The sequence below is a fragment of the Centropristis striata genome, chromosome 19, assembly GCF_030273125.1.
Source record: "Centropristis striata isolate RG_2023a ecotype Rhode Island chromosome 19, C.striata_1.0, whole genome shotgun sequence".
Taxonomy (NCBI): domain Eukaryota; kingdom Metazoa; phylum Chordata; class Actinopteri; order Perciformes; family Serranidae; genus Centropristis; species Centropristis striata.
This window is the reverse complement of record NC_081535.1, coordinates 27,912,326-27,932,370: the sequence shown is the minus strand read 5'-3', so window position 1 is coordinate 27,932,370 and position 20,045 is coordinate 27,912,326. Positions and strand designations below refer to the sequence as shown.

Sequence of the window (20,045 nt, the reverse complement as noted above, 5' to 3'; positions counted from 1 at the left end):
AAGAGGGACAGACCTAAAGACCTAAACTAGAACTTAACACACACTCTTCATAAACATGACGATGCCTTTCTTTGGTTTAGTAGCCAGCTAAGTTAGATGACTGGCTGAAATCAGTTTTTAAAGACACAGATGTGATTATCAAAATGCGGTTAGTGATGTGCCAATGAAGCTTCATGAACCATTTTCTTTATCTTATGAGCACACCAGATGGCGCTCTTGATTTAAAGAAAAAGGCTCAAGCTATGGTAATTGAATGTACTTTCAGCCGTTTGTTGAACAGAGCTCCATCTAGTGGACTCAGAAAATAAAGAAAATGGTTCGTAAAGCTTCATTGGCACATCACTACTAACGGTTAATACTATATGTATAAAGCTCATTGTGAAAAGTAAAGTATTACAATTCTACAATGTCATTTCAAGCAGACACTTTTATCCAAAGTAGTGTATATTTGAGAATTAATACAACACAAGCAAAGTCAATTAACAACACAAGGGTAAGTGCCATGGGTAAAGTTTGAGTCTATTAGGACACAAGTGCTTTTAGGTCGCTCATGCGGTCAGTGGGAACAATTTGTTTTATTTAATTTAAGTATGAAGGTGTTCAGTGAAGAGCTGGGTCTTTAGTAGTGATGTGCAAATGAAGCTTCATGAACCATTTACTTTACTTTCTGAGCCCACTAAATGGTAGTGATGTGCAAATGAAGCCTCATGAACCATTTTCTTTATCTTATGAGCCCACCAGATGGCTGAAAGGCTGAAGCAATGGTAATTGAATGTACTTTCAGCCCTTTGTTGAACAGAGAGCGCCATCTAGTGGGCTCAGAAAATAAAGAAAATGGTTCATGAAGCTTCATTGGCACATCACTACTAAATGGCGCTGTCTGTTCAACAAAGAGCTGAAAGCACACTCAATTATAATAGCTTGAGCCTTTTTAATATCACAATCTAGTGTGCTCAGAAAATAAAGAAAATGGTTCATGAATTGTCACTGGCGCATCACTAGTCTATTCTTAAAGATTTAGAGGGTCTCAGCAGATCGGATGGAGTTCGGAAGTTCGTTCCCCCACGGGGCACTACAGAGGAGAAGAGGAGAAGTAAATAACTTATAAAAAGCGATATAATGTGATCACTGCAAGCTACACTGTAAAAATATTTGAAGAAATTACAGTAAAACACTGTCAAATATAGAAATAGGGCATAAAATAAAAAAATTGCATGTCACCATAATAGACACTTTTAATTACCGTAAATCAAGGTATAGTAGAAAACTTTTGAAAACACAGTTTTACTGTAAAAATATGAAAAAATTCAAGTAAAAGTAATGGAGAAATACCATATTGTCACAAGGACACAATTACCCTAAAAATAAATGGATGTCTCAGTCTAAATTACAGTTTTTGCTGATATTTACATTTAAATCTACAGTAGAAAACCCACTCACTGTGTTTTCTTCAGTGAAGTTCTGGCAACCACAGCTGCCGGTATTTTACCGTAAATTAAACAGATTTTTTTACAGTGTAGACGTAAAATTAAAAATTGAACATCAACGTAGTAGATGCTTTTAATTACCGTAAATCAAGAAATAGTAAGGAATAGTACAAAGCTTTTAAACTGTAGAAAACACACAGTTTCTTTCATGTAAAATTAAATGAGAAATGCCATATTTTCACTAGGACACAATTACCCTAAAAATAAAGGGACTATTCAGTCAAAATTACTGTTTTGATAATATTTACATTTAAATTTACAGTAAAAAAACAACTCACTGTATTTTGCTACAGTGAAATTCTGGCAACCACAGGCACAGCTGCCGGTATTTTACAATAAATTTAACAGATCTTTTTTTACAGTGTAAAATAACTTTACTTTATACTGGACAGGAAGTAAAGTGAAATGCCGTTCCTAAAACAGACAAATGTCACCCTACATTGTGGTGTAGTATGTCTTAAGCTCTTTTAGAAATACCCCACTATATCATTTCCTGTGGTCTTCAGTTTTGAAGTCACCATTAAAACACCTTTTTCACCATGAGCGGGCCGCCCTGTTACTCAGTCATGGTGTAGCCTCGCCCCCTTGCTCTTATAATCAGTCACCTCCAGCCACACACACACACACACACTACAACTGTCCACGGGAGCACAGAGCACTGAGCTGCTGCTACACATCTGTTTGTGGAGATATATATCGTGGAGAGGACACAATGATGGGGGTCGGCATGCAAACTCTGATAACATGTAAGTAAAAGCTGGCGTGGTGTGATGTGGTGACATCACAACATGTGCTCTCTCTTTTAATTGAGATTTTTCAATGTCTTGAGCAGAATAAGTCAGTAAATTTAAGATATTTTTATATTTTTACAGTAAAAGAATGCACACATACCACGTTAAAAAGTTGACAATCCACTTGTATTACGATTAATATTCAGGCTCCATTGTAAAAATGTCCCTGTTGCTATTTGATGTAGCTCTAAATGTCATTGAAGTTGCTGTTTTGGGTGAAATCATTTCCTGTTTATTACTAAGTCAGACTTGTTTCAACACAGTTTTCACAATCCAAGTTACAGCATCTTTTAAGAAAAGGCTTTTTCACTGGTTTGAAGATGTTGTTGTGTGGAAATGTTCAATAGAGAGTAGGTTAGAATCACAAGCCGGCTCTTCCTGATGGTTAAACAGCAGGGTGCTTCTTTGTTGTACAAAGTTTGATTTGGTGCTGAGCTCTTCTGCCAAGTGAGAAAGAGCATTGAAAATTTCCACTCTTCATAACTTTGTGATCGTTAAACTGATTTGTGTAGGTGGCATTAAAGCTCATCGGCAGGAAATCTTTAACTGTCTGAAAACCACCGTGCTTTTTTGAAACATGTGGGTCGTAAGTTTTACATCACAGGATAATGTGTTCTCAGGGGAATTATTCCTGACTTTCTGTCACAGGATGATGCTGAAAAACAGTCCTGCTAGAATTATGTGGTGACTTTCTTTCTGACCTTTCTAAAAAGATGACACTTAAAATACTCATGCAGAATTACAGTACTAAAAATGCATGCATCATATCTAATCTCTGCCCTGACTTCCTGTTTATTGAAACTCTGATGACAAAATCCTGCTTCTCCTAAAGTATTATATGGTCCTGTTCAACAGAACAGGATACTGCCATAACTGTTGACTGTGAGCCTCTCAAGTCTTTTATTTGTTCTGAGAGTAAAGTTGAACATTGATTTGCACTCCTGCCCCCCTTTAAATTTAATTAACCAATCAATTATTGAATTATAATTTTGTGTGCATGAGAGTTTAGAACATAATCATATATTGTGGCCTTTCTTATGCTCAGTCTCATAAACAGATTTGGTGCTGAATTGTACCACTTATTACCCTTAAGAATGCATTAAAAATGGTCACAAATCTCTCCAAAATACCACATAAAGACACTTAGACCTCGAGAAACACCATTGGTTATGCAAGAATTACATTTTCCATTGACTGGATGACGGACACTTCTGTTCTGTAAACTGCTGGGAAAAAAAACCTGTTTGTCAGTATACAGAGAAAAGCCATCCATCCTCTGAATGCCTGAGACAAGAGTCTCAGCTTTCCAGTTATACCCAATTTATACCATTCCAAGACTATTAACAGACTCCAGTATGCAGAAATATTTAAATACGAAATAACACCTCAGAGCACTATAGGGTTAACCTCCTGGAAGCTAAACAGGCATTATTCTGTTTTTCTCTCTGCCAACAAATGACCTGAAAAGACAAGAATGTCTTTTCAATCATTCTATAGATTTAACATCAACTAACATCTACAGAGGTATATAATTGATAAAATGTCCATGTTGGGCTATCATTTTGTTGCATAAAAGGAATCAGTTTGGCTGTATGCTATGATTACACTGTATGAAATATAATTATCAGCCTCCACCCATCTGGAAAGACTGCAGGTTCCACTTGCTTTTTTCAAGAATCAATCTCCTGCATTAAACTATTATACGTCTCATCACTGCGTTGCTAGCCTAGCTTGGTTTGTTTTTGCCGTTTAATCACCTAAATACATATTTGCCCACCTGCTTCTTTGTTTCTTTGTGTTTTCGTTGTATGACTGTTGATTTCAAGCCATTTCTTACTGTTACTGGTGAATTTAGCCAGGTTTAACTGTACTTAATTGCCATTACAGCCAGGATGGTATAACATATATATATATATATATACATATATATCCCCAAATCTAACACAGAACCATGCATGTGAGAGCAAAGCTGAGGTAAATCAGAGAGGCGCTTGTATCTATCTAGTAATTGTAAAACAAATAATAAAAAAAAAATACAAACCACATTCTCTTACAATGGTAAAATATATAAATATATGTAGTCAGGTAGTCATGATTTCCACATATTTATTCTAATCAACTCAGAAAGTGACAAAAACTACATACTTAATACATTATTTCAGCATATTTATGATGGAATAACATTAAATGTTTCATATTTACAGCAATGAATGATCAGAATTATGTTTTAATAGCAGATAGTTCATTATAATGATATTAGCTTAACAAAAGCACTAACCATTATGTGCCAAATCAACCTTTTGGTTGAGATAGTTTTTAGAAGGAAATTATTATACATCCATTAGTTTTTTTGTGTGGAATCATTTCACATATTAAGGCGTCTGACAGTATGATATGTCAAATATTTTTACCTACCTTTAAAAATTTCACCAAAAACAGGCCAAATGTCTGGAGTGATTTTCTTGTTTCCGATTTCCTGGTTGGAGGCGGGACTAAGAGGCAGACTATTTAAAGACACAGTGACATCTAGTTTTTTTTTTTTTAAGAAAAGCATACCTCAGCCAAGTGGTAGAGATGGCTTAATCAGGAGGATTTCAGTTAAGCACTCCTTTCATTGAGATATGGTTACTCAAAATGTGCTCTACAGTATGGTTGAGCAGGCAGTTAAAGGGTTGAGCTAATATGGACGTATAAAATAATTAAAAATGTACCTTGTGGATAGTCTATATAGAATTATTATATATTGAATTACCAGAAAACATGTTAAATCATAGAATAATAATAATAATTCCATTTTTTTTTTCTGTATGGACCATACCAACAACAAGAATTGTGATTGTATGGCCTTATGTGTTGTGACATGTTGCTGCAGGGATGTACTAAACAAACATCTTCTGTCTTGAATTGCAGATCTACTGTTGTGTGGTGCAACTCAGTTGATACCTGCATCTTCTGTCACCGGTCCGACTCCATCCACATCTGGAATACAGGACATTAGCACCAGCGTCCCGAGCAACAGTGCCAGCCCTGGCAACATCCAAACCACTATCAGCCTAAGCACCAGCAACAAACAAGCAACCACCAGACCCAGCACCACCCAAATCGCCACCACAAACCCCGGTACCACCAACCTCCAAACCACCACCAACCCCCAAACCACCACCAGACCCAACACCACCCAAGTCGCCACCACCAACCCCGGTACCACCAACCTCCAAACCACCAGCAACCCCCAAACCACCACCAGACCCAGCACCATCCAAGTCACCACCACCAACATCCAGACCACCAGCATCCCCCAAACCGACACCAGCCCCAGCACTGGCTCTGGCACCACTGAAACCACCAGCTACATCACCAGCAACGCCACCGTCCAACCCACTAACGATACCACCAGCAACTCCACCAGCCCCAGCACCTCCAACACCATCCAAACCCCCAACACTGCCACTAGCCCCAGCACAAGCACTATCCATGCCACCAGCACTGCCACTAGCCCCAGCACAAGCACTATCCATGCCACCAGCACTGCCACTAGCCCCAGCACAAGCACTATCCATGCCACCAGCACTGCCACTAGCCCCAGCACAAGCACTGTCCATGCCACCAGCACTGCCACTAGCCCCAGCACAAGCACCATCCAAACCACCAGTCCCAACACTGGCTCTAGCACCACCCAAACCATCATCACAACCAGGATCACTACTAGTGCCACCAGCACCACCACGCTGGCACAAGAAGGACATGGCTCCAAGGCACTGAGCTCAGGTAATGCAGCAACAGCAAAGTTATTTGTTTACATTTGCTCTGATAAAAGTGTAAACATGACGTGAAATATGTTTTTCAACTGGTAAATGCATCATTTATATACTCTACATATTCATTTTAAATTGTAAAAAATAGGCCTTTTGGTTTATCTTTTTACAAAAAGAAGTTTGCAGATATAATATAAACAATGTTCACCATCTTAGTTGAGTGTGTTAGAATGGCAGCCTCTGGAACTGAAAAGTGACGTCAATGCAAAAGTGCCTTAAACCAGCATTTTATTTAATGGTCATCAGGGTGCGAACCAATGGTTGCTTAAAGAAGTCAGTTTGTATGAAAGTCAAAATAAAAATGACCCTACTCTTCACTTGATGGATTATCTCAGTAAACCTTCTCCTAACGAGTTTATGGTCCCAATCGCTAGTTTCATGTTTTCTTCAATACACCATGATGTTCCTTTTGTAAATGATGGTCTCATTTAGAGTGAAATAGAAGATAAGGGGGGTATGCTTTAGGGCGTGGCTGCATTATGAATGACAGGTGGCATCACGAAGATCATTGACTGGTGATGAAAAACCGCTTGGTTAGGATTTGAGAGATATCACTTCCTCACACTATTGGGTCGTCCAATCAATGGCACGTTGGAACAATGGCATGGCACCATATGGTGTCAGGTGTTTCCATTTAAGGAGTGACAATGTTAACTGGTGAGTTGTGTCTTGGTTTCTTGTAGTGACAGCATCTATTGAAGATACAAACAGAAAAGTCACCTTTACGAACCAAGCTGTTTGTCACTCATGGCCTCTGTTGTGCAAGCTAACTTTTTTTTTAAAAAATAGCACAGCAATAAACATTGCTAGTAAACTACATGTTATCTCACAAATCAATTCTTTCCGATGTAAATCTTCTGTCGATCTTAACACCCCCCAAATATGAGTGTCTTGTGCAATCTATATGCCAAACACATATATTGCCCAACACAACCACAACGAACGGAAACCAATGAAGCACAGATGATCACACCTCTCTGATTAAAGAGGTCAAATGTACGCATGCAGAGTCCACGCATCAGATTGTCTGTTCCTCCTTCTCTTTGACCTCCTTGAACACTTTGTTGATATGTGGTTAATATTTGAACCAAACACCTTCCTCTCACACTTCCTTGTTTACTTTGCAGTTGAGTCTTTACTATGTAGTTGAATGATTGAAAACGAAGGGCAGCTTTGAAGAGAAAAGGCTGTCTGCCAGTTCTTTCCCTGCTCCTTCTATCATTCAACCGTTCAATTTCTGTTCCAACAACCCAACAAGGTTTTAGGTGTTGTCCTGTAGCTGACTTTGAACTCTGTCCCTTGCTAGCAGGAATGTGAAAAGAACTTCCTTCCCGTCATCAGTATGCATTGAATCTGATAATACATCTGACTCAGAACTTTTATGGTGGCGGTTATTGAACTGTTTTTGGGTTGGTGTACCACTTAAAGTGTTACATACTATGAGTCACCCAGTGGCTGGAAATAGCCCCATAAACTTAAGTCAGTAACTATATGTGGAATTATATATCTACACTTAAAACAGTTCCTGGTTGATTGATAACTGTTTAACAGCAATGGTTTCTGGTCAATCACTCATTACACACGAGGAGATTACTAATCCATTCTTAAGATCAAAGGTCAGCAAGGTCTGCTGGAAAAATCATATCTTCAGGCCATGGTACAGTGTGAGGCAAAGTGGCCTTACCTGATACAGAGTTAAAGATTTATCAAGAGATGTTTAAAGTCGGTCACTTCAAATAGAACCAGTTGGAAGCCACGTACTGTACGGGAAGGACCAATTACAGAACTATGACTGTGTTTAGATGATGAAATGACCTGCATCCTTGTGAAATCAATGGATGGCACACCTTGTAAATTTAAAAATACCGCTTAGTTTTCTGTCTTAATTCTGAATTCAGATTGTTAGAATTTTACTTTACTAGGATTAAGGCTCTATGGATGAATATGTCAAAAGTATTAGATGGATTCCTAATAAATCTTAATGACTTTGATGATTCTCTTCTGCTTCATCTGGTGCAACCATGAGAACATAATGTGGTTTGTAGTGGAGAGTCTCAAAAACTATAAGATTGACTGGTATTAAATTGTATACATACATTCAGATTGTAGTTAGAAGAATTGGGCTGGTTGCAAAAAGAATTGTATAGAAGTCTATGTGATAAGGACCCTACTTCTCACTGGATTTATTGTCTCAATAAACATTTTCCTAATGGGTATGCTTTAGGACATGGCTACATTTACATTCTGATTGACAAGTAGCCATAGCAGTGTCCTGGGGTTCTCAGTAACACAGAACATGACATTCTGCACTGTGAAAAAAGGCCTCAACCAATGATGTGTTTTATATATTTATGAGGATTATAAAGCAACAATACGGATGCTCTGTGCTCCGATCCAACACAGCAAACTTTATTACTCTTCTCGACCTTAACGAGGCAGCCATACCAGAGGCCCTAGACATACAGTATACACTGTGTAACTGTTTTCCAGCAGGAACTTAATTTCAATCAGAACATTTGCTGCAAAGTAACTAGCTTACAGTTAATTTCATTAATTAAGTCTGATGGCTGTTAGGGGGGCTGGCGGAACACTTCAGCAGCCACTTTATTCCATTCTTTTCAGTCTTGTGTTAGTTCGGAGTAGTTTGGTCATGTCTTGGCCGATCCACTTCAAGACGTTGCTGCTCCAGTTCTTCTTTGGCTCCCCTTTGTCGGCAAGCTTCCAGGGTTCCTTGCATGATGGTCTTGGCAAGGGTGTTGTGGCGGGTAACATGTCCATACCATTGCAGTTATGTCCTCTTCACCATGGCTAAGAGTGGTTCCGGCCTTCCTACTAGCGCATCCTCTCTCTGACAAATTTGTTGGTTTTTCGTAGTGATGTGCTAATGAAGCTTCATGAACCATTTTCTTTATTTTCTGATTCCACTAGATGGCGCTCTCTGTTCAACAAAGGGCTGAAAGTACATTCAATTACCATTGCTTGAGCTTTTTGCTTTAAGTCAAGGGCGCCATCTGGTGGGCTCATAAGATAAGGAAAATGATTCATGAGGCTTCATTGGCACATCACTAGTTTTTCGTTCTCTCCATGTGATGCCCAGTAGTTTTCAATGGCATTTGTTCTCAAATATTTGGATTTCCTTTTCGCTGTCAGAGAGCAAGGTCTACGTCTCACAGCCGTAAAGGAATCGCGAAACCACCAGAGACTTGTAGCTTACAGTAGCGTTGGCTATACAGCAACCTGCAGGCGAGTTGTTTATTTGTCCTACTCCTTTTGTGTAATTTGCACTGGAAAAAGAAAATAACAAATGTAGGGTCAACATGGAAAAACCTTAGTCAGATAATTATTTCATTGGACTAAAATGTTTTGACGTATTGTTTTCTTTCTGTCTGTCCATCTGTCTCTGTCCAGGAAGTATTGCAGCCATTCTTTTTGTGTTCATCGTCACTGTCACCCTAGTGTTAGTTGGGCTGTACTTCTACAAGATCCGGTGAGTCCAGAGCTCAAACAACTCTCTTACCAGTACATTAACATGCTACCATTAATGTCCTCAAACTCAAGTGATGATATGTTGTGGAAAAGATAATGTCATATTGACCTAACTGCAAACAGGTTTACAAATGTGTCCCTGCTATTCGCTTCACTGAGTCCAGTGAGTGACTTACATTTGGCTTAATCCTTTAAAGGAATAGTTCAACCAAATTACAAAAACTTATTTTATAGATATTGTTTGTTTTATAGAGCATTTACATTCACTGTTTTTTCAGGTTTCAGATCAGCTCTACTACTATTGTCATGTTTTCTTTGTTAGTGAATATATTGGAGCATATCACTCAATGTCATCTCTTCCCTTATTTTCCCTGCTTCCTCAGACGTACATCCTACGGCCCTCTCCTGGACAACAGTGACCACGGCCATTTGGGAAACTTCAGCAACCCCATGTATGACCCTTGAATTTTAACTTTTGTCCAACTTCGGAAGTGACTCCTTCAACCGAAAATTCTAAGTCTGCAGAAGAAGACATTCTGATCAGAGTGTGTTGTTAGTGTGTGGGCAGTAAGTTCAGGACAGTCACAGTTTATAACTGTGGCATGCAGCCTGATTGCCTCAATGCAAAACAGAAAACAGAATATATCTTTGTTCAGGTAGCCTTGTTTCTTTTATTGCTAGGTACAGTCATGGAAACACATAGGACTGCAGCTTTCATTCAGGAAGCTTTTCACACAGCACATAGACAAAAAGGAGCGGATTTTGTTAAATCTACCAGGACTTTAGAACAAAAACGTTATTACTAGCACTGTAGTCAATATGACTTTAAAGCAGTATTTAGGATGGGAATTGTTAAGAAAAATCTGACAGTGTCAGAGAGAAGCAATGGAAACTGATTATTATGAAATACAAAACTCCACCAAAATATGTGATATACACTGATATAAAAGGCCTGAAATGATGCATGAAGTGCATATAATGTACAGCAGATGTACATCATGACCCAAAGTGTTTAATTATCTCCATGGATGGTTCCTAGAGGCACCTACTGAGAAACCTCTTTCTTACTTGAACTGTGAAATGATGTCGCACAAGTAGATAAATGTTCAAAGAATGTTTTTAGATATCAACCTGAATGTAACCAGTTAGATAAAGTTTAAAGCTCATGGAAATTCTGAGAAAGCACTGAAAAGGATGGTGACAACACATCTAAACTGCCTGAGCTTATCAAGGATGGAAACAAGAATAGAATCTCATTTTTAAGGTAAACTAAAAAAAGAAAAAAATGTTAGCTTCCTGTCACTTTCTGTGGGATTCTGAAAAGAATTTGGACAATTTTGAGTGAAAAAGAAAGAGCCAAACCTTACTTTTACATGAATTTAATTCCTCCTATAAGCTAGGGAGTAGAGACATTTTTACACAAAGGGGCAACGTTAGCATTAGATGCTATGACAACTCAGAAATTAGACTCATTTGAGAAAAATATTAAAGGTTTCATTCAGTAACTTTTGTAGTGTGTAAAAAATGTGTTTTCCATCCAAGGAGCTGCATCACATGTAGTGATTTAAAATGAATATGAATTGTTTATATATATACTAACTGAATGGTGCAGAGGCAGAGAGAGAGAGACCAGCCTTTAAAAGGATACCACGGAGCCTGACCTTTGACCCCTGTGGGGGGTAACCAAACAACACAGCAATAATCTCAGAATGGAGATTAGGGCCCTGTACTACCAAGCAGCAAGGGTGGTGGGTTTTCTCCCTGCACGTTTGTTTTTTTAACATCAAAGCAAAACTTTTATTTATGGGAATACACAAATGTAATTATGGTCACATGTATGTGGTAGTGATGTAAAAATAGACTACGCACTAGATAAAGCTTCCTTCTTTTTCATTTAATTTAAAAAAATTCTTTTTAAATTTAAAAGATTTTCCCCCAAATTTCCCATGTTCTTCTTTTCAGCCCCTTCGTCCAGATGTGCATGCCTTTGTTAACATTGTTGCACTGATATAATAAGCCTATTCTTCGTATTTACTAATATTAGTTTGCTCTCAGTTTTATAGTAGACGTATTTGTGTCTCTGATTGGTCATATGATACAAACTCTGCCTCTTTCATGTGAAAGACTACATTCATGACTACATTTGGAAACCCTGGGTTGACCAACCAAGTTGATAACCCCTCCGTGTGACCGATTCCCTTAGATTGCAGTTCTGCAAAGCCAGATAACAAAAAGATACCTGAAGTATGTTGAACTCGCTTCATAGTACAGTGTCCTGAGGTTCTTACATCAAGTTAAAAATCCAATTTACAGAAAATGTGGCCTAAATAAATGTGGGGCAGGGAGTTGTGTCTCTCTCATACCCTACCAGACCTGAACAACTACTATTTATGAGCCTTTTTTTATTATTGAATGTGATTCATGTGACGTGTGAGTGTGATTTTGCTTTGATTAGCAGCCAGGCTGCATTTATGAGTGTGATTTTCTCTTCTTAAGTATTTGAAGTAGTACTGTTTGCATCCAGGTGAAAACTAATGTGACAGATTTTTATTGTGTGATATGATTGTACTAAATTGTTTGTGCAATAAAAGTGATAAAGGTTTCATGTGAATTCCTCTGATGTTCATTTCACAACCCAGTCATCAGAATAAAAGTCCACTGCTTTGACAGAGGATGAATCATACTGATTTGGGGTTAATATGCGGTGGACATTTGTGGCTTTGAGTGAAATCTGTTGTGGATGGATTGTTAAGATTTATTTGGTAGACAGTCATGTTAACAGCTGGACTTTTTGTTTACTTGTGTAATCTCCTGACTTTCTGTTCAACATACATTTTTTATGTTTCACTTGTGACCAAATACCTTTAAAACTTGACATTTCCATCAATCTCAGTTGTATTTTGTGTTCATTGCTAATTAGCAAACATGCTAAAATGCTAAGTTAAATGCATTGTTATCTAAGCACTGTCAGTGTGAGCATCGTATCATGCTAAAATTAGCATTTAGCTAACAATTAAAGCCTCCCAGAGCTGTTAGTGTGGCTTAAGTCTGCTGTTTGTCATTTGGTTGGGTCATGAGATATTTATAAGACTCAAATATTGATGTTGTCAGAATTTAATATAACAGAAAAAATAATAAAACGTTTTGAGGTAACAATTGACAAACAGACTTTCTTGGGCTACATTCAGGCTACATGCACAAACACAGATTTAATGAGCCATTCGCAGTTTCACTGTACCGGCCGTGTGTACTTAGACTTGCATGGCTTAATCTTTGAGACAAGCATATGCTACTGGCAGGATCAACCAGGTAGCCCCCCCTTTTCGTCGGGACGAGACTGTGCACACTGGTGTTTGTGAGTAATCAGATTTGATTTGTGTGTCCAAATATCACTAACCTGTCTGCATGGGAACGACAAAAATCTCAGTAACTCACAGCATGAGATATAGAGGTCAATCATTTGCACCCTTATTGGCATGGCAGGACTTTTCCACTATGTGGGCAAGAGTGAATCATGCTGCAGGCATGGCAGACTGTGCAGCGAAAGGTGTGGTGCCATATACAAAGATAATGGATGGTAGGGTTCATTGGATAGTTCTTGGGACCTTTGATTAGGTAGCTTGCTAATTTTAGAATGTGCTGGTGGATGTGGGAGTGTGTCTATGTTCCCCTCTTTGTATGAGACTGGGGAACATAGGACCCTTTTCCCCAGCTTTTCCCAAAAAGGGTCCTATGTTCCCCGGTCTGTTACTTTTTTCACCATTACTGCCAAATTCCAGGGCAAATAGGCCTATGTAGGTCTACGGGCTGTTTGACGGCCATATGCAAATAACCTAACCCTAACCCTAAAAGGAAAAAAGCTAATCCTCGATGCAAAACAATATGATTAGGGGTGGGAATATACAAACATGAGTTATCCTAGATTTAATAGCAAAAAATGAAATGCAAAGTAACCAGAAAGTAGCTGCTGTTCAAATTTAAGTTTTGGGCTGCTTGAGCTAAGGTGGGCCATGCGATGGTAGGCCTGCTGGCCATGCTGAGAGTCTACTGTAAAGATTGATAGATTGCGGGGTACATAGGACCCTTTCTCTGGAAAAGGGTCCTATGCTCCCCGGTATGTATTGCTATAGGGGAACATAGGACCCTTTTGGGGAAAATGGGGAACATAGGACCCTGGGAACATAGGGATGACCCCGTGGAGGGATGCTCTGTTGCTAGTCAAACCCGATCTGGGTGTCCGGACTGGGACGCATATGATTGTAATCACATTTAAAACTACCTCCAAATGTGGTTGGAATCCAATTTGCAACAATCACATTTCATGTGCTTTTTATTGTCCAGACTTTCTAAAGTCATTATATACACAATCTCGACATAGCACACATCTATTTGGGCTGGCAAAACAACTTAGAGCCTCTCCAGTAATGGTATTAGAAAGCTAAAATCTGTCCTGAAGGAATAGAAAAACGTATAGGGGTAGTTAAAACATAAGGGGTTCATTCTCTGTGCAGCAGGGATGGTAAGAGAAGTCCGTTTGAACTGGCCCATTAGGGAACATGGTGAACAAGTAGAAATTTGATCATCTAGTCTACCAAGCAAAAGGAGATATCCAGAATAACCACTGAAGCATGATAGCTTTTGAAAAGTGAAACAAATAAAGTGATATGACAACACAATGTGTGTGTAAAACACATAAGGATGCTAAGGTTCAGCACAATGTCTTTGTCTCTGCTCCTCAATGGGCTGCAGAGCATTTATTTGTGGAAGCTTTAATAACGGTCCTGTCATCCGTGCCCTCCCATCGTAACTGCCTCCATTCTTCTTCTTTCTCAAACCCTTTCACATTAAATCCTCCTCTCCAGCCCACGCTCTTCTTCTCTCTTCATACTCCACCCTAAACAGCTTCCTCTTGTTATTTGTCTAACTTGCCATCTTCATCTCCATCATGATTCTAAAATTGTCATGTCCAGTTTTGTAATTCAGTATTTACAGTCATGGGAAAAATGATTAGACCATTTTAATCCCTGGTTCAACTAAAGGTAGATTTGTTTGGACAAATATAATGATAACAACAAAAATAGCTCATAAGAGTTTAATTTAAGAGCTGATATCTAGACATTTTCCATGGTTTTCTTATTAATAACCAAAATCATTATCAAGAAAACCATGGAAAATGTCTAGATATCAGATCTTAAATTAAACTCTTATGAGCTATTTTTGTTGTTATCATTATATTTGTCCAAACTAATGTACGTTTAGTTATACCAGGTGTTAAAATGAACAAGAAATTTAAGAAAACAAGGGTGGTCGAATATTTTTTTCCCATGACAGTATATATTAAAAGCGTCTATACTATTTATTGTTTGTGTGTGTTTGTCTGGAGCTGGGCGGAGCTGGAGTCTACCACTGACCTGCACACCATCAGCCATCTTCAATCAAGTCACCTACCAACAATCAGCAACTTCCACTCTTCCCTGGCTATAATCCATGATCAGTTCACCACTCATTAGTGATGTGCCAATGAAGCCTCATGAACCATTTTCTTTATCTTATGAGCCCACCAGATGGCGCCCTTGATTTAAAGAAAAAGGCTCAAGCTATAGTAATTGAATGTACTTTCAGCCCTTTGTTGAACAGAGAGCGCCATCTAGTGGGCTCAGAAAATAAAGAAAATGGTTCATGAGGCTTCACTGGCATATCACTACCGCTTATCGCCAGATTGTCAGCTTACCTCTGTGGTAGTATGATGTACTTCGGCTCTGTAGTTTTTTTGACTTGCTACTTGCTATTTATACAGTCTATGCTTGCTACATATTTTTTCCTGCTAAATCTGACTGCGTTCTCTGTTTTCAGTTCCTGCCATTGCCTGCTCCCCCCTGGACTCAAACAACCACCTCTGCCCTGCTCCAGCTCCAGCTCTTGCCTAACCACAATCACCATCATTAAAGACTTTGTTTTTGCAACAATTTTTTTGGTCCTGTTGTCTGCATCGTAGGTATAGTTCTCGATAACCATGACACCCTATTAATTCCTAGTCAGAGTCATCAATGTGCGAGTCATGAGAATCGGGCTTTGAGTCCAACTAAAGTCAGACACCATCCTTTATGTTAGAGTTTGTCAAGACAATAATGAAAGAGTGAGCATGTACATGGACCTTTTCTGTTTAGAAATCACAGGCTGCTAAGCAGTTAGCTGTAACCCCCTCCCAGAAAAGGAGGCATATTCCTACTTTTACACAGAGTTTTATAATGTAAATGTGCGACTATCTGATTGGGGCAGCACCATGGTTTAGACTCGGCCCGCCCATTTCTTTGGCACACAGGCTAGTTCTAGCCTCTTGGTGCTTCAGCTTCCGGTGAACGCTCTGTGGAAGGAAAAAGCTAACAGCAAAGTTTTGTATCTTGTCTATTGTTCGTCAGTGCCTATCTCCACCTGGGCCCATAACCTTGAGTTGTAGCACAAAGAGTGCTTCAGTATTTCATCTGCTTGCCCTCAAATATGTAGTTATGTGCAAAGCGTTATCAGTATGTCCTTTCTGTTGATACTCTTTATTTCTGTGTGCTGTGCCTGGCACATAAAATGTGTGTTCCATGCTCCGCCAAATACACCTCTAAGCAACATTTTACTAAAGGTCATAATGCAGACCATTGCTAATTTTATTAATCTCTAGCATTTACTTCCATACCACAGTCAGTGGGGCTATAGCATGTATTTAGAATGTACTTAGTTACTTCCCACCACAGCTACATGGCCTGTGTATTTGCTATCATTACTGGGCAGCAGCAGTAATAATAGAGGAAAGAGAGATTTCTGTGATGCACTGTTATTATCAGGCCTTAAATACGCAAGCTGTGTGCGTGTGTGTGTATGTGCTTCTTTATAATTACACTGAGGAAAGGGCGGGACCATTTACAAACATCTGGACAGCACAACTCCAAAATGATACACTGTACAAGGACCTTACTCTTAAATATACTATCTGGAAAGAAAAAAGAAGTCATGTAAATATGTACAGTCCCTTAAAATTAGCTACAGTTTACATTCTTAGTGCATTTTTTCCCTAGTTGGATAAAAGTGGAAGTAACAGAAAATAACGATGACAGGAGTTGTAAGAGGCTGACACTGATGTTGAGAGAACATTCTGCACAGTAAGTGTGGTTGATAAGCAGAGACGGTGTCAGATTTAACGAAACAGGAAGAGGCCTTTCCTCTCACTCTGCACTTGCTCACAAACCACAGTCTGACAACATGCAGCATAAACACAAAAACTGAGAAGTGTCTTACATGATGAGGACATTTAGCATTTTTTACTATGACAAATACTCCTTAAATTATTGACTTTTTTTCCTGATGTGTCAGGATAATAATTACATTCTCTCAATATGCTGGTGTGTTTAGATGTACAGTATACAGCCAGCCATTCTATTCTGTCTGTGTGGAAAGTAGCAGCCAATGTAGAAGTGCCTTAAACTTGCATTCTGTCTAATGGCCAGCAGGGGGTGACTCCACTGGTTGCAGAATGAAGTCAACTTATGTGTATAGAGGCTGTATCCCAAATCGGACACGGTTCGGTGCATATATCCCAGATCGGATACATCTGCAATGCCGCACATTCTGGTGTTTCACGGTCATTTTGAATAAGGTCGCCACCACTAGTGTAGGTATAATTGATTTCTATATATTTAATAATCTACGTGTGAAATTTAATTTATGTACATGGAGATTTACATGCTTGATTACAATATGAAGGTAAATCTGATGAGAGAAAGCAGTAAGAGCGCTCAGGCGACGATCTTAAAAGTACATCTTTATTTTTTACTGTACTGTATTTTATTGTGAAGGACAGAATTAGGTCCAGGTGTGTTGATAACGATGGTTGATCACGGTGTTATTTATTTGGCTTACCCAGAAACATCCAATTTCCCCAGAAAAACTCAGAAAAACTCAGCAGCCCTCATTGTTTTACAGGGTGTCTGATTTAAGTGTCCGTTTTGGGATACAGTTAGCGCACGGCTAATTCGCCGGCTTTAGCGTCCTTTAGCTGATAAACCCGAGGCTAACGTACATGATAAAAACAATATACGGTTCGAAGATAAGAAGTTAGACTTTAGTTTCACACCATTTAATAAATTGAAAACATAACATGATCATTTATATTAGTAGTTAATGTGAAATTTTGATAGAATGTAATATAGTGACGTTAAGTCAATAATTTGTCATTTTTCACTTGATTTATTATCTCTGCAAATATTCTGTTTTGTCTGATCTTTTATTGTCTATCAAGGTCTAGCAACATTATTTTTAATTCACATTTGAGCTCTGTGGTGTAATTGTTTGTCTGAATAATGTATTTTATTCATTCCACTTTGTACAAGCTGCTCAAATCTAAGTACCCCTTGTGGAATTGTACATTTTGAACAGGCACTTGGCCTCATATAGTGTGCTGTCATACTAACATTTGCTTATTACCATTAAACACACAGTACAGCTGAGGCTAATGCCAATATATTTGTAAGTATTTAGCTATAAACCAAGAGTTAAATTTGACCTGCTGGTAGCAGAAAAGTGATTATCCCAAAAAATCCAGCCTTGTGGCACTTAGATATCTGAACCAAACCGTCCAATAATTGTTGAAATATTTCAGTCTGGATGTGGTAGAAAGATGGAGCAACCGATATAAAATCGCAGACTTTAAAATACTTGGCACTTGAGTAATAAACTTAATATGGAAATTTTTAAATATATGAAAATAAAAAGTTATATAAAAGTGTATCAGTGTCAAATTGAAGGCTGAACCATACAGGCAGCATTGCTGAAGGGCCAACCTTAACTGTGGTTGGATATCTTAAGCCACATACACACACGCACGGAAAAGCAGGTCTACTAACAGAACGGAAACCATTTCTCTTTCGTTTACTTGGAAAAAAAAAACGGTTGCAGGTTTCACATGCTGCTTTACTGCTTCTGTACACATTTGAACTTTAAGATTACAAGCTGCTGAAGAGTCTGATAACACTTGGGGGTATAAAACTTGTCATGACCTGTTGATAAACTCCAAACTGTCATTTGGTCAAGCTCAAACGGGAAGTATGACAGGGAGATATTGGAGATACAGTGATAAAAAGCTGCATGGATTTTGTAACCTAACTCCTGTCCAGTTATCCAAAACTCAACCACATGTCAGGTGATGTGACGGCAACTAATAGACAGAACTGCAAAACACCTTTGGGGATTTTTTTTTCAAAGTGAACTGAAATGTTTCTGGTTTTTAAAACATAAACACAAACACACATACAGTATTAATAAAAGCCGAATGAACAATGTTGCTCTTTAGTTGAACGGTTTTCCTGTATTTTAACCAACTCACAAAAACTTGTAAAACTCAACTCAAATGACGCTGGGCTTTATTTTCCCTTTATTTTAAATAGAGTAGAAAATCCCTTTTTTCCAAGATGTCTTGACTAAATCTTTAAAACGAACTGAAAAGTGATATCCAACATTGTGATTTACAGTGTTTCTCTTTTACCTTTTCTCTGGGAATCCTTTAAAAAAAAAAGACAAACCCTAAATAGCATTCATTACTATCTTTACTGATATTTCCACATCATCATCTTATACTATCTTAAATAGCTCATACAGCCTTTTAAAGAGATATGCCTTTGATAAATTACAACTTTGTTTAATAAAGTATTAAAAACATTAACATGTTAAGTACTTTATAAATAATACCAAATAAATAACTATTAATCCTCTAATTCCTCTCCCTCTCATAATGTATGCTACCTTTGTATTAGATTTAGTGTTATAGCCTTAGTGTAATTATCATCAGAACAATATGATTGTTATTGTTATCAGTCAATCCATATCTATATTGATATAATTTATCAGCGATTTGTGGGACATGACTGTACACTATAAAAAAATATGGTTGTAGTCTCCATGAAGGAAGCCTTAGGTTTCTAAAGAGCTGAAATGAAACTCAGTGTGGCTCCTGACTCCTCCTAACTCCTGGGCAAAGGTGCAAACAGGCCGGAGGAGCTGAAGTGGGCTGATTGCAGCCTGTCACTCAAAGTGGTGATGCCCTTAAATGTGCATAACTTTAAGCCTTCGTTCAATCTAACAAACAGGTGATGTATAGAGTCTCTTTAAAAATTCCAGCTCCATGTCTCCGGTGTCCGTAGAGCTGGTCGGTGTCGGCAAAAGGGCCTTCCTGTGTGGAGTTTGCATGTTCTTCCCGTGTCCCCTGAGGATCCCCTTACAGGGACCTCTCACAAAAACATGCATTGATCCTGGTCGCTATAGTGCCTCCCTCTGGTCGGTCGGAGCGCCTGACGGGGGCCACCTCCCACCTCCCCAATCTCCTCCTGTCAGGTGTCAAGAAGCGGTCCGCAACTCCACATGTATCGGTGGGAGCATGTGCTCAGTTCAGGGTTCTCCCCAGACCGACAGGGACGAGGTAGCGCCCA

At 38.7% G+C, this 20,045-nt stretch overlaps 1 protein-coding gene across 1 annotated transcript; it reads left to right on the top strand.

The window, feature by feature from the left end:
- The first annotated feature begins 2,121 nt into the window (after positions 1-2,121).
- On the top strand, positions 2,122-12,460 carry parm1 (prostate androgen-regulated mucin-like protein 1). The gene is made up of 4 exons (XM_059357285.1): positions 2,122-2,233; positions 5,189-6,046; positions 9,502-9,580; positions 9,963-12,460. Exons 1-4 carry the CDS (start codon positions 2,200-2,202, stop codon positions 10,042-10,044), a joined length of 1,053 nt encoding a protein of 350 aa, XP_059213268.1. The 5' UTR covers positions 2,122-2,199; the 3' UTR covers positions 10,045-12,460.
- Positions 12,461-20,045: the final 7,585 nt, after the last annotated feature.